At 48.8% G+C, this 14,363-nt stretch overlaps 1 protein-coding gene across 3 annotated transcripts in view; it reads right to left on the bottom strand.

The window, feature by feature from the left end:
- The window catches only part of PRXL2C (peroxiredoxin like 2C), a 29,543-nt gene extending 16,469 nt beyond the window's left edge, over positions 1-13,074 (bottom strand). For all 3 annotated transcript variants that reach the window (XM_088470274.1, XM_088470275.1, XM_088470276.1), the window contains exons 1-4: positions 12,816-13,074; positions 12,411-12,479; positions 9,049-9,102; positions 1,585-1,690 (exon numbers count right to left, since the gene is read on the bottom strand). In XM_088470274.1, coding sequence (XP_088326400.1) covers positions 1,585-1,690; positions 9,049-9,102; positions 12,411-12,479; positions 12,816-13,013 — 427 coding nt within the window. In that variant the 5' untranslated portion in view covers positions 13,014-13,074. The remainder of the gene's footprint in view (positions 1-1,584; positions 1,691-9,048; positions 9,103-12,410; positions 12,480-12,815) is intronic.
- Positions 13,075-14,363: the final 1,289 nt, after the last annotated feature.

Below are 14,363 nucleotides of genomic sequence, written 5' to 3'. Positions count from 1 at the left end.
TAAAACAGGAGTACCACAGGGAATTTAACCATCAAAGCCTGTTGTAATTCAGTAGAGATCTCTCCCTCCTGAACCGCTTGAATCAAGATCGTATCAAGTTCTTGTTTGAACTTATCAGTTGAGTCGCCCTGTAACCTCTCATAGGTAGACACATCCTGTAGCTGACTAAGACTTTCTTTGCAATATTCTTTCATGTCTTGAACCACAACTGCCCCTCCTTTGTCCACACTTCACCGGGCGGCGTCTGACAGGTGAGCCCCAGGGGTGATAATTAGTGTTCAGGGGAGGGGTATGTAAACATTGTGGTTTTAATGTTGTATGTAAAGGTCTGTCCCTGAAGACGGGGGTATATACCCCGAAACGCTGTTGACAATAAAGGACTTTAATTGATTTTCATTACAAGGCAGCAGAGAGCATCCTTTCTCCTATGCATATACTGGGTGTTTGCACACTCCAGGAGAGCACCGCAGCAGGAAGATTATATATTTACTAGGAGTGCCGGGCTTGAAGCTGCGGAGAGAGAGAGAGACAGAGAGAGCCTTTTTGTGAGTAATACTGTAACAGAGGGCCTGATTCAGAGCCGCTCGTAAGCGGCCGCTCGTTCGCTCCGAGCGATGTTCGCACATCTGCGCATGCGTATGGGTCATAATGCGCATGCGCCAACCAGTCATTGCGGTCGAAAATCAAGCGCTCGCAAAATAGCGAGTGCCTGCTCATTTGAGTGACAGGATGAGGCGTTTGTGGGTGGTAACAGGGGAACGTGCTTGAAAACGGGGAGTGGAGATCCGAACGCAGGCGTGCCTAACGGTCAAAACGGGCGTTTTAACGGTGTGCATAATTAACAAAGCAGAGTCATCGACCACGTCACTTGGTTGTTTCTTAGCCTGAACTGTTCGCATGATTGTGGTAGGAAAATCCAACCACAAGCACTGCGAGTAGTTCAGACGCCTTTCGATGTACTCGATTAATCAAATAAATAGCGGAGATGACGTAGGATGCAAGCAGCCAGGGGGCGTCTCTACAAAATAGCGAGCGCATGTTTCGTTCGCTCGCTCAGACATAGAGGCGTCAACAGACCGCAAAGAGCGAGCGCTCAATTTAAATAGCCGGCCCCTTTTTCTGAACGAGCGAGCGCAAATAGCGTCCGGCTCTGAATCAGGCCCAGAGTTCCAGTGCACACACAGTGACACTACTACAGCCACTGAGATGCCGGACGCAGCGTAGAGTCCCTCTGCGTGCAGGAAGTCTCACAACTCCTGCGGCACGGTCAGGTCTACCTTTAGTCTGTGTGCGGATCCGATGTTACTCGATGTTCCCGATGTTTTCTCAGCCTTGCGTATCAGTACGGACGTTAGCGGAGGGTAAAGGGGGCGGCATTATGTAGTGCTGGGCGTCTGCATCTTTGTGCTGCGATTGCCTTCCGTATGCAATCATTAGCATTTTCTCGCAGCGGCCGGGTGTGTGCATCTGCATCCGTGCGTTCCTTGCTGAATCAGGCCCATAATGAGAGCTTACAGCTAAGCACTTGATCAGTTCCATGTGGTTAAACATTGCATTAGGTGTCTTAAACAAATAAATCGATACCTGATGAGGTAGAGGTTTCCCCTTTTTTCATCCCCAACTTGTTATAGATATCTCGGTGAGTATCAACATATATTTCATGAGGATATCCTGTTAATGAGCAAAATTGCTGGAGAACAGAGAAGAAAATATGAGATATGGTAAGAACTTACCCTTGTTATCTCTATTTCTACGAAGTCCATAGGGTTCCACAGGATACCTTGGGGTATAGGTGTGACGTCAGTCGCAGGGCACCAAAGAGTTAAGCTTTCAGCCTCCCAGGATGCACTGGGTCCCCCTCCTATACCCCGCCCCCGAGCCAAGGCACCTCAGTTAGTTACCAAGCCATAGGCCGGAGGAGGAGAAGGAAGAGAGAGAACAAAGATCTGGACACATACAAGAATCACATTCTCACCAGAGGGAGACGGAAAACCGGTGACCAGAGCAAAGCCCATCTGCAGCACAGGTGCGACAGGGCGGGAGTCCTGTGGAACCCTATGGACTTCGTAGAAATAGAGATAACAAGGGTAAGTTCTTACCATATCTCATATTTTCTACTTCAGGGTCCATAGGGTATCCACAGGATACCTTGGGGATGTCCCAAAGCAGTATCCTTTAAGGGTGGGGACGCTCCTGTGCTGAAAGGAGAATCCGCCGCCCGAAGGAAGCATCCTGAGAGGCGAAGGTGTCAAACCTGTAATACCTCACAAAGGTATGGACAGAGGACCACGTAGCAGCCTTGCAGATCTGGACTGCAGAGGCACCACGTCGAGCTGCCCACGAAGGACCCACAGACCTAGTGGAATGAGCCTTCAGAGAAGGAGGAACCGGCAGGCCTTCATGAAGATAAGCTTCAGAAATAGCCATACGGATCCAGGCTGCCAAAGTTTGCTTTGAAGCAGGCCAACCCTTTTTACGGAAGCCATAGAGGACAAACAAAGCGTCCGACTTCCTAAACGAAGAAGTGCGGTCAACATAAGTCCTTAAGGCCCGCACAACATCCAAAGAGGCCTCACCCACGGAAAGACCCGGTGAGTTAAAGGCCGGAACAACGATTTCCTCGTTAACATGAAACTGGGAAACAACTTTGGGAAGAAACTCGGGCCGAGTGCGGAGCACTGCCCTGTTCCCATGAAAAACCAAGAAAGGGGGTCTACAAGAAAGAGCCCCTAACTCAGAAACACGTCTGGCCGAAGCAATAGCCAGAAGGAAAACAGTCTTAGCTGTTAGCCATTTAAGATCCACTGAGCCCAGTGGTTCAAACGGCGGTCCTTGGAGAGCCCTCAGGACCACAGCCAAATCCCAAGGCGCCACAGGTGGAACAAAGGGCGGCTGAATGCGGACAACACCTTGCATAAAGGTGCGCACATCCGGGATTGTAGCAATCCTACGGTGAAACCAGACAGACAGCGCCGAAACCTGTACCTTCAAAGAAGCAAGGCGAAGCCCATGATCTAGTCCCGCTTGCAGGAAGGCGAGAATCCGAGACAGACGAAACTCCCGCGGTGCATAACCTCTCGGTCGACACCACTGGAAGAACGTATGCCACACGCGATGGTATATCCTCGCGGAAGACGGTTTCCGAGCTCGCAACATGGTACGCATCACAGAGCTGGAAAACCCCCGGGACCTCAGCATGGCCGTCTCAACAGCCACGCCGTCAAAGACAGCCGAGTCAGGTCCGGGTGACGACAAGGACCCTGAGACAAGAGGTCCGGTCGTAGCGGCAACCACAGAGGACTGTCCACGGACAGACCCTGAAGGTCTGAGAACCAGTGCCGTCTGGGCCACGCGGGAGCTACCAACAGGAGCGTCCCTCCTTCCTGTTTGAATTTCCGGATTACCCGTGGAAGAAGGGAGACCGGAGGGAACAGATATGCGAACCGGAACGTCCACCGGACGGACAGAGCATCCACCAGAGACGCCCCTTCGTCTCTTGTGCGAGACCCGTACACCGGCAACTTGTTGTTGTGCCGGGACGCCATGAGGTCGATCTCTGGAAGACCCCATCTGTCCACCAGTAGTTGAAAAACGTCCTGGTGCAGGAACCATTCCCCCGGATGAACGTCCTGGCGACTTAGAAAGTCCGCCTCCCAATTGAGCACTCCAGGGATGAAGACCGCTGATATGGCCGGAAGATTGCGCTCCGCCCAAACCAGGATCCGAGACACCTCTACGAGAGCCGCCCGGCTTCGGGTTCCTCCTTGCCTGTTTATGTAGGCCACGGTGGTAGCGTTGTCCGACTGGACCTGTACCGGGTGACCCTGGAGAAACTGATGTGCCTGCTGGAGAGCATTGAAGACCGCACGGAGTTCCAAGATATTGATTGGAAGCTCCGCTTCTGTCGGAGTCCACCTGCCCTGGACCCGAAACTGCTCCCCAGCCCCGAAGACTGGCATCCGTAGTCAACAGGACCCAATTTGGAATCCAGAACGGACGTCCCTCGCTGAGGTGGGTCGTCTGTAACCACCAAGCAAGGGACAGGTCGAACCTCCGGGGTGAACACAATCGTCTGGGACTTCAGAGACTGAGGCAGCCCGTTCCACTTTGACAGGATCAGGTGCTGCAGAGGTCTGGAGTGAAACTGGGCATATTCCACCATGTCGAACACCGACACCATGGAGCCCAGTAACCTCATCGCCGAGTGTAAAGACACCTGGCGGCTGTGCAGACAACTGCGCACCATTGACTGCAAAGCAGAGATCTTTTCCTCCGTCACGAAGATCTTTTGCTGTCCCGAGTCCAATAAGGCTCCAAGATGCAGAATCCTCCGAGACGGGATTAGAGTGGACTTCTGCCAGTTGATTAGCCAGCCGTGCCATTGTAGCAGGGCAATGGTCAGGTCTAAGTGGCGTAACAGGAGCTCTGGAGATCCCGCCACCAATAACAGGTCGTCCAAGTACGGCAACATGCGGACTCCCTGCAGCCGCAGAGAAGCCGCCATGACTGCCATCACCTTGGTGAAGACACGTGGTGCTGTCGCCAGGCCAAAAGGTAACGCCCGAAACTGGAAGTGGTCGCTGCGGATTGCAAACCTGAGGAACTGTTGATGGCGCAAAAGAATAGGGACATGCAGGTAAGCGTCCTGTATGTCCAATGACACCATGTAGTCCCCCGGTTCCAGCGCCAGAATGATGGACCGTAGGGTCTCCATCCGAAACTTCGGTACCCGCAAAGACTTGTTGAGTGCTTTGAGGTTGAGAATCGGACGATACGACCCATTGGGTTTCTGTACCAAAAAAAGATTTGAATAGAAACCCTGGCCCCTCTGGGAGAATGGAACAGGCACTATAACTCCAGCCTGGAGCATAGTGTGCAATACCTTCCGCAGCTCCGTAGCCTTGTTCCGGTCTGATGGTAGACCCGTGGTGAAGAATCGAGCCGGGGGTCTGTGCCGGAAGGAGAGGGCGTACCCGTGGGAGACCACCTCCAGAACCCAAGTGTCTGTCGTAGTGACTGACCAACACTGGGCGAACTGCAGCAGGCTTCTCCCACCCTGGGATCCCCCAAAGGGAGGCCCGGACCGTCAGGCCGCAGGCTTGTCATCTGGCTTGGGGGCCGGACGTCTGGTACTCCATGCCTGCTTCCGGGGCTTGACCGATTTCCTAGGGCCAGCCTGACGAGGAAATGACTGTGGTTTGGGCCTGCCCTGGGCCCTAGCCTCTAATGAATCCGCCCAGCGCTCCATCGCTCTGGCAACCCAGCAAATGGCCATAGCCGGCCGTGCTGCCCCCCCCGCAAGGGAATAAGCGGACTTCAGGCAGATTTCCACCTTGCGGTCCGTAGCATCCTTAAGGGAGGACATGGATGGCATCGGCAATGTGGCACTACGGACAAGACGGGTCACGTGAGAATCCACCTGTGGAGGGGATTCCCACTTAGCAAAATAATTATCCGCGAACGGATAAGCCACCGCCAGGCGTCTCTGCGGCTGGTATCTTTTGCCAGGCTGTTTCCACGCCTCCTCTAAATGGTCCACCAACTGACCCGAAAGAGGAAAGACTGTGGCATCGCCCTTCACATCTTTGAAAAAGGCATATTTAGACTTAGCCGCTGGGGGAACTTCGTCCTCAATCACCAAGGCTGTGCGGACCGCCCGAATAAGTCCAGGAATATATACTTTGGACTTAGCATCAGCGTCCTTAGTATGGAGAGGTTCCTGATCGTAAGGATCCAGAATCTCCCCATCATCAGACGTCCCTTCGTCATCCTCATAAGAAGCGGACAGAGACGCCACCGGCCGTTTATGAGGCCGCATCACAGACTCCCCTTGCAATACATCCGACAAGTGCTGTACAGAACTCGTCAGGGAGTTAACCCACGCTGGCTCCTGAGAAACCGGGAGCGGGGAAATAGGGAGACTGTGGGGTACCACCAATTGTCATGGGAAACCCTGCATGGGTGACGACACCACAGACTGCTTGGACAAACCCATCGGAGTAAACGCGGGCTGCGGAGCTAACTGGCCCGCTAAAGCTGTTAGCGCCTGAGCGAAACAAGCCCAGGGCGGCTCCTGTACCGGTGCTGTAACCGTAAGCGGCCGCGCCATGGACAAACACTGCCGGAAAAGGCCCTCCGCGCTACCCTCCCCCTCCGCTAACGGTACTTTACACGTGGTACACTGTAGCCGGAGGGGAAAATCACTTTCAGACATGATGGCACCACGTATGTGACCCCTCTCACCAATTATATATTAAATAGGCGAGAGACCACCCTGCAGCACCGCACCGCAAGGGCTTAGCAGAAAGAACAGGGACAGTAATAAAGCTGACAGTTTAGAGAAGAAAAGTTACAGGCAGCGTTAGCACAGTCACATACAATGCAAAGAAAATCAATTCCTGCACTAACAGCGCTGATCACTCAACTACACAGACACAGGGCCTGGTAGGACACAGCGCTGCATACACAGATCTGACCACAGTGGAGGAGAGGTATGCGGGGGGACCCAGACCACGATGCTTCCGTCCAGTGCTACCAGCAGCGTTCACCATGCGTTGGAGAAGATGGCCGCCGAGGAGCAGAGAGGAGGCTGGCCTGGGGGAGGAGCGCTGACACAGGGCCAGTCAGCACAGTGCAGAGAGGGCTGTGTGCAGCGGGGGAGGCGCCGGCTGTGAGACAGGGAAGGCGCGCTCCCCTGGCATGCATTTAACCCCTGGGACGCCGCAGCGCTACCGCTCTGCTGCGGTCCGCTGTCCCAGGGGGTAGTGGAAGCGCAGGTTGGTCGCCTGGCTCCACGCTGCAGCCAGTCCCCAGGGAGCCCCCTGCCTGGAGACTTAGGACCATGTGATCAGCGGGGACCCACCGCGGGACCCCGCTGCTTACCTCTGTCCCCCTTGAATCCGGCCATGGTCCGGAACATCTGGGGTCACCGCTAGCTGTGACCCCAGATGCCCACCAGCATCCCCGGATCAGTACCGGCGGGGTGTAGGGAAGACAGCATGGACGTCAGGACTGACTGTCCATGCTGTTCATCCAGATGTGCAGCCACAGCTGCATGAAGAAAAAGCTTCAGGGGCTCTTCTAGCCCCCACTCCAACAGGTGCACCCGACTCCGGCCGGGCACCAAACTAAACTGGGGTGCCTTGGCTCGGGGGCGGGGTATAGGAGGGGGACCCAGTGCATCCTGGGAGGCTGAAAGCTTAACTCTTTGGTGCCCTGCGACTGACGTCACACCTATACCCCAAGGTATCCTGTGGATACCCTATGGACCCTGAAGTAGAAAACACAATGTAGTTGTAGGAATGTTTGATTTGTGTACATACTAGTATGTGGTCAAGCAGTAATGTGACTTCCATATAATTCTCTCCTGTCTGACATGACGTTCTGGTTTGTGACCTGCCAACTCATGAAGTTGTAGTCATCAAGGGTCAAAATGTACTGATACCAACAGAGTTCATTGTGCCACACTAAATACCAGCTACAATATCCATAGTGATAGAAGGAGCAGGGACACAACGCAGGCTGCAGCTTTCTTACTTTCTCATAATTGTTTGAAACGGTATATACTGTTTAAATGACAGAAACTATACTCAAAAGCAGGGATCCAGAGGTTGGCAGGGCATGCAGCAACTTGTAGTTCTACAACTGCCGAACGGCTTCAAATTAATGAGGAGGGGGTAAAATGTTTTTTAAGTTTTCCATAAAATTAGAAATGTTGGGATTAGAAAACTGTTTGTAAACTATCTTGGATAACTTAATGTTATATTTCTTAATGCTTAGATGCATTTTCAGCAAAGTACATTTTGAAATATTGCCATCTGTGCAGTGCGATATACAATAATCTGACAATTTTATATACAAGTGTTTGAACGCAGGGGTGTGCATAGTGAAGCCCCTGCGATTAAATATGCTGGCAGAGGTCTAGATGGTGACAGGAAGTTTAGCAGTTTGTGAGGTAGGTTCAGGTCAACCACAACTGTGCTAATGGTTCCGATGTTACTCGGTGTTACCGATGTTTTTCGCTGACATGCGGATGCATGTCATGGGAAGTGGGTGGCTTTATATAGTGGTGGGCAGCTTGGTATAGTGCTGCGGTTGCCGTGTGATTGCATTCATTAGCCTATTTTCGCAGCTAGCAGGTGCGTGCAAAAGAAGCCATGCGATCCGTGCTGATTCAGGCCCATGGTTCAGAGTTAGAAGCAATCAAAAATGAAGCAAACCATGTTGAATGTAAGGGGTGCAAATGCATTTAATTTTTGCATGCTGGGAAAACACCACTTGCTTTTATATACTATATAGACAAAAGTGATTGGACACCCCCATGCAAGCGAAATGGTGTGCTCCTGCAGCAGACACGTGTTCGTGAAGGTATAAAACGAGAAGTACAGATATGTTCTGGATAACTCTGTGCTCCCTACATTGTGGCAGTTCTACGGAAACAATAAATGTTTTTATCAGGACGACAATGCCACATGCAAAGTTTCAAGGGCGACGCTGGACTGGTATACAGAATATTTGGTAACACGGATGGACTGGCCAGTTCAGAGTCCAGATCTTAACCCGATTGAGAACCTCTGGGACGAATTTAAACGACGGGTGTGTTCTAGGCCGACTCAACCTTCTTCAGTGTCACAGTTGGTCACTGTACTGAAGGCGGAACGGCAAAACATACCGCCTGCTGTTGTCCAGGGACTTGTAGGCAGTTGCCAAGAAGGGTGTCTGCAGTAATCACTGCACGTTGTGGACCTACAACGTTCTGACGTCAATAAAATGTCATTGATCTATTTGATGTCAGTCACTTTTGTCTACATAGTGTATGTAGCAAACATGTACTGGGCAGCTTTGTTTTTAACTGAAATGTATAAATAAGCTTGGACATGCCACTTCCCACCTATAATTCTCTCTGCACATTTTAAATCTGCGTCACTTGCAGTGCAACACGGTTTTACCAAGGTGCAAATTGCTCCTTTTTGGAATTGCTCCTAGCTCTGAATCAGGGCCAGTACATGTAGATGCTTTTATTGACAAACAAAACAAGAGAAACCTTACTTGTATGTGTAGAAACGATGACTGTCCAATGACAATAAGTCTGACATCTGCTTTCTGAAATATCAGAAACATGTTAGAAATTAATGAAAAAACAATTATGCTTAGGAAGGATTAATTATTAGAAATTAATATAATATAATAAATTAAAATAATAGTCAGGTTATCATATACCTATCCTACAAAAACAAATATTCAACATACATGATCATTCATAGATCAGGAATATACATATTGGGGTCTTTTTAATGACAGTTTGCTGGAACCATAGTCCCATTATTCTTAATAGGTGCCTGAGGCAATTTTCAAGCTCCAATAACCTTAGGTAACTCCATCTTCATATGGCGTTAGCCATCCTGTCTTTATGGGGAGCATCCCCGGAGAGGGATTGTTTGATCCCTGTCTGGCATTCTGCAAGATCCACCCTACCCTGCAATCGCGTTTTTCTGAAGCAGCGTACACACTTGGCAATATTAATGAGCGATTGAACGATTACGATGTCGTAATCTTCGCTCATTAATTGTGCATAAATCGTGCACTATAATGTCGGAAACGACCAGCGATGCGTGTTCCACTGGTCGTTTCCGACATCTATCATCGCCTGAACATGCAGGTCAATCTGCCGATAATGACAGATTGGCCATGTTCAGGTATGAGGGAGGGAGCCTACACTGAACGACATATCATTCAGTGTAGGCACTGCAGGGGAACAGGAACGACTTTACAATTACGATGTTGTAATCGTACTGTCTTTCCTAATCGCCAAGTGTGTACGCTGCTTCACACTCATGTACATAAACCATCATCTGCCAAACTCATGCTGTGCCTCCTGATGACAAGTGGATAGAGAAGTGCGGGCCTAAACGTATATTTACTAAAGGTCGATTTTAATCAATTTTGATCAATGTTGTGTTTCTGGGGTTAAATCGCACATTTACTAACAGACAATTTTTGATTTAAACACAACATTGATGTTGATCGAATAAAAATGTTATAAACTCGACCATTAGTAAATATATTGCCTAGTGTTAATAATAATACAGTGATGCATGACTGAGCATCAGGGTGCAAATGCCCCAGCCATTGCTGCAGAGGGTCGCATGTGGGGCCAATATAGACTTGGGTTTACTGCAAGTGTGGGATATCAACAAATGGGTGCCGGGTGGATGAGAGAGTCCTGCGCTCCCCAACAGTCAGGGGGCAGACCTGGGCAGATGCCAGACAGACCTAAAAGTTAACCCATTTACAGCAAATTCTCGCCAGTGCCTGGGTGGCAGTGCATCTAAATTTGGAGTAGGGGAGAGAGTGTGGTCAAGAGCCCTATAGGAATCCTTGGAGGGAGTGCCATGTAAAGGGGGGAATAGCATAATTTAAGTAGGAGAGCGACAGAGAGACATCCTGTAATGAGAAAAGAGCGGAGACACTCATGTTAAGAGGGTGAATGTTTCAGTGTTATGTGTAAGGTATTCCTGTTAGACAGTATGGCTGGAGGTAGAGGATGATGGAGGAAGATCCATGTACCAGCTTCTTTATAGGAGAAAAGAGAATCCCTGGGAATGTTCCTTTTAGCAATCCCTAATTAGGAAGGGTGAGGCCACATTGCTGTAAGGAAATCTACGTGAGAGCCTCTATGTACATAATCATATGTGTACAGCGTCCAGTGGTGTAAGGGTTAAATGTCTGTAGAAAGTTACCAGCATGTCAGATAGACAACCCCTGCATATTAACCAGTCAGTTCTAGAAGAAAGTGTATACAGTGGGGCAGCGCTCCATGTAGAAGAGGGTTCATGCCATGAGAAGATGTGCTGCACGTTTAGGAGTATCCTACTTTCCCAGATTTGAGTGCGCTGTATGTCTACATGTGTTTGGAGTGAACGGTCATGCTGTGGAATCGTTGTACCCAGTAACACCGGGTATGTGATGCTTGTTTATTGCTGTGTCATTTATGCTTAAGATTGTGCTGCAGGATGGGCCGTAAATAGGGGTGGATGAGCAATGTCATCGCTCAGGGCACATGGCCCTGAGGGGTGGTACCATCGCTGCCCCATGGCACTTGCATTACCTTGCTAGTTGATTTGAATGGCATCCTGCAGCCAGTAGCGCCGCTGCAAAACTGCTCAGGCACCCTTTGCATGCACCCTTTGCATGTAGACCTGCTTGGTGTGTCCTAAGGATGCTCCGGGCAATGCTCTACTTCCTGGAGCCCTGCTCCAGCACTGGCTGGAGGAGATGGAATAAAGTAAGAGCCGCAAACTTATTTCTAATACATTTGTTTAGAGCAGAGATGCCCAAAGTCTGTCATTACAGTCCAGATTTTAAGGATATCCTTAAAACCTGGACTGTAACTGCAGAGTTTTGGAGCCTCCAGTTTAGGCCCGTATTCAATTTGAGGCGAAAAGCCGGCATAAGCGAAAAAGTTTCGCTGATGATGTAATTTCGCCAGGCAGAAAAGTATAGCCGTATTCAATTTGAAAGCCTTTCCGCCTAGGCAGAAAGTCAATGGAATGTAATAGGCGGAAAAGTTTTGCCTATGAATAGCAGGCAGACAAAAGTGCAGAATTGGGATTTTGGGGTGCAATGTTGCGGGAACCCCCGTGCAGCCTTCAGACAGTCCCCCAAAGGTAAACTGCGTCAAATTTATTTAAAAAACCACTTAAGAACACCCCAAAAATCACTTTCATTTTGGGAGTGAAAAAAAAAATGTTGCAGGGGCTTGCAGAAGGTGGATTTTTCACGATTTTTTAAACTTAACTTTAGCAACTTTAAAATATGCTGACCCCCATTTTCAAGTACCCCAAATTTGCTGGGAGAAGTTATTTTGTGCAAAAAACTCCTCCTGAATACTATTCTTCATCACTTATACAAAATGCTATTTAGCAGCTATTGAGCCCGTTTAAAAACACCAAATACCTTCAGCAATCCAAATCAGGGGTAACCATAGCTAACCCCCATGTCAGAGCATCTTTTGGAGGGTATCAGGCTGATTTCCCCAAATCTGACAGGACTTTCTGCTTGTTTAAGTTTCGCCAAGTCCCGTTTTCGCGTACTTTCAAATTGAATACGGGGATACGTGGGCAGGCACGCGATACTTTTCCGCTTGCAAAACACACGATGTAGGCGAAAAGTTCGGGAGGCGGAAAAGTATCGCTGGTCCGCTTAAATTGAATACGGTTCTTAGAGTATAATGCCAGTCGAGTTTGGAGAATGATAAATTGCATTTAACATCTGTGTGGCACCAGCCAGCAGTACAATGCAAATATCTTTACAGGGAAAGACCCCATAATATTATGTTGTGAACATACTAAGATGCACAAAGGAAAAAATATGAATCAGAATCATTTATTTAGATAGCTAACTAATCATACCTGCAGAAAACTTTTTGGAATCTTAGCCAAATCTTCCACATATTCTTTACAAGTGTAGCAGAGGAAATTCTGTAGAAAACAGTTACATACACTTTTCAGTATCATAGCAACACTCATTAGTCACAATGCACATACATTGCTCTCTTACCAAACAGACGTTTTGTCCATAAAACTAAACTAAATCCATAAGAAACGAGGGAAATACCGATAAGTATATAACTAGACATAACACTAACAATTGTTTTTCTCTATATGAGTCATGTATATATAGTTGGCTACACTTAGAAAAAACTTTTTCAAGAAGTTGCTTGGGACATTTATAGAGAGCACAGGTCCAGACTACTGCCATCCTGACTTGTATAGAGGGCTGGGGATTGTACCTGTCAGGCCAGGGCACACACTTACCCTCACAAATATTATGATCGCCTTATTGTCTCTGTATAAGTCCCCAAATTGGAAACTCCTGCCACTCCTGTCCTTCAGCAGGCAGCTTGCAGCTAGCTCCAGGTCCGGGTGGTACAGAGAGGTGCACAGATCGGCGCTGCTGCACTCCATGTCCCTGCCTATCTGCTGGGTGACTGGAGTGCTGTTCTCCGAGGCCATGTTACCCTTCCTTCTAAGCTGGGTGGGAATCAGGCAGCCCTCCCTTCTCCATTTACAGCAACAGTCGTGGAAACCTAGTTGTAATGCAGTTGCTCAGTATGGGCGGCCCTTTGCTGGGTGCAGCCCTAACTCTGAGCTGTGACTGAACTGCTGCTGTCTAGTAACTGATATACTGTACAGCATGTCACTGCAGCTTACTGTGTATTACCTTACATACTGTACAGCACGTCACTGCAGCTTAGTGTGTATTACCTTACATACTGTACAGCACGTCACTGCAGCTTAGTGTGTATTACCTTACATACTGTACAGCACGTCACTGCAGCTTACTGTGTATTACCTTACATACTGTACAGCACGTCACTGCAGCTTACTGTGTATTACCTTACATACTGTACAGCACGTCACTGCAGCTTACTGTGTGTTACCTTACATACTGTACAGCACGTCACTGCAGCTTACTGTGTATTACCTTACATACTGTACAGCACGTCACTGCAGCTTACTGTGTATTACCTTACATACTGTACAGCACGTCACTGCAGCTTAGTGTGTATTACCTTACATACTGTACAGCACGTCACTGCAGCTTAGTGTGTATTACCTTACATACTGTACAGCACGTCACTGCAGGTTACTGTGTGTTACCTTACATACTGTACAGCACGTCACTGCAGCTTACTGTGTGTTACCTTACATACTGTACAGCACGTCACTGCAGCTTACTGTGTGTTACCTTACATACTGTACAGCACGTCACTGCAGCTTACTGTGTATTACCTTACATACTGTACAGCACGTCTTACATGCTGTACAGCACGTCACTGCAGTTTACTGTGTATTACCTTACATACTGTACAGCACGTCTTACATGCTGTACAGCACGTCACTGCAGCTTACTGTGTATTACCTTACATACTGTACAGCACGTCACTGCAGCTTACTGTGTGTTACCTTACATACTGTACAGCACGTCACTGCAGCTTACTGTGTGTTACCTTACATACTGTACAGCACGTCACTGCAGCTTAGTGTGTATTACCTTACATACTGTACAGCACGTCACTGCAGCTTAGTGTGTATTACCTTACATACTGTACAGCACGTCACTGCAGCTTAGTGTGTATTACCTTACATACTGTACAGCACGTCACTGCAGGTTACTGTGTGTTACCTTACATACTGTACAGCACGTCACTGCAGCTTACTGTGTATTACCTTACATACTGTACAGCACGTCACTGCAGCTTACTGTGTATTACCTTACATACTGTACAGCACGTCACTGCAGGTTACTGTGTGTTACCTTACATACTGTACAGCACGTCACTGCAGCTTACTGTGTATTAC

The sequence above is a fragment of the Taudactylus pleione genome, unplaced genomic scaffold, assembly GCF_031769625.1.
Source record: "Taudactylus pleione unplaced genomic scaffold, aTauple2 ptg000095l, whole genome shotgun sequence".
Lineage (NCBI taxonomy): Eukaryota > Metazoa > Chordata > Amphibia > Anura > Myobatrachidae > Taudactylus > Taudactylus pleione.
This window is presented reverse-complemented; position numbering and strand designations above follow the sequence as displayed.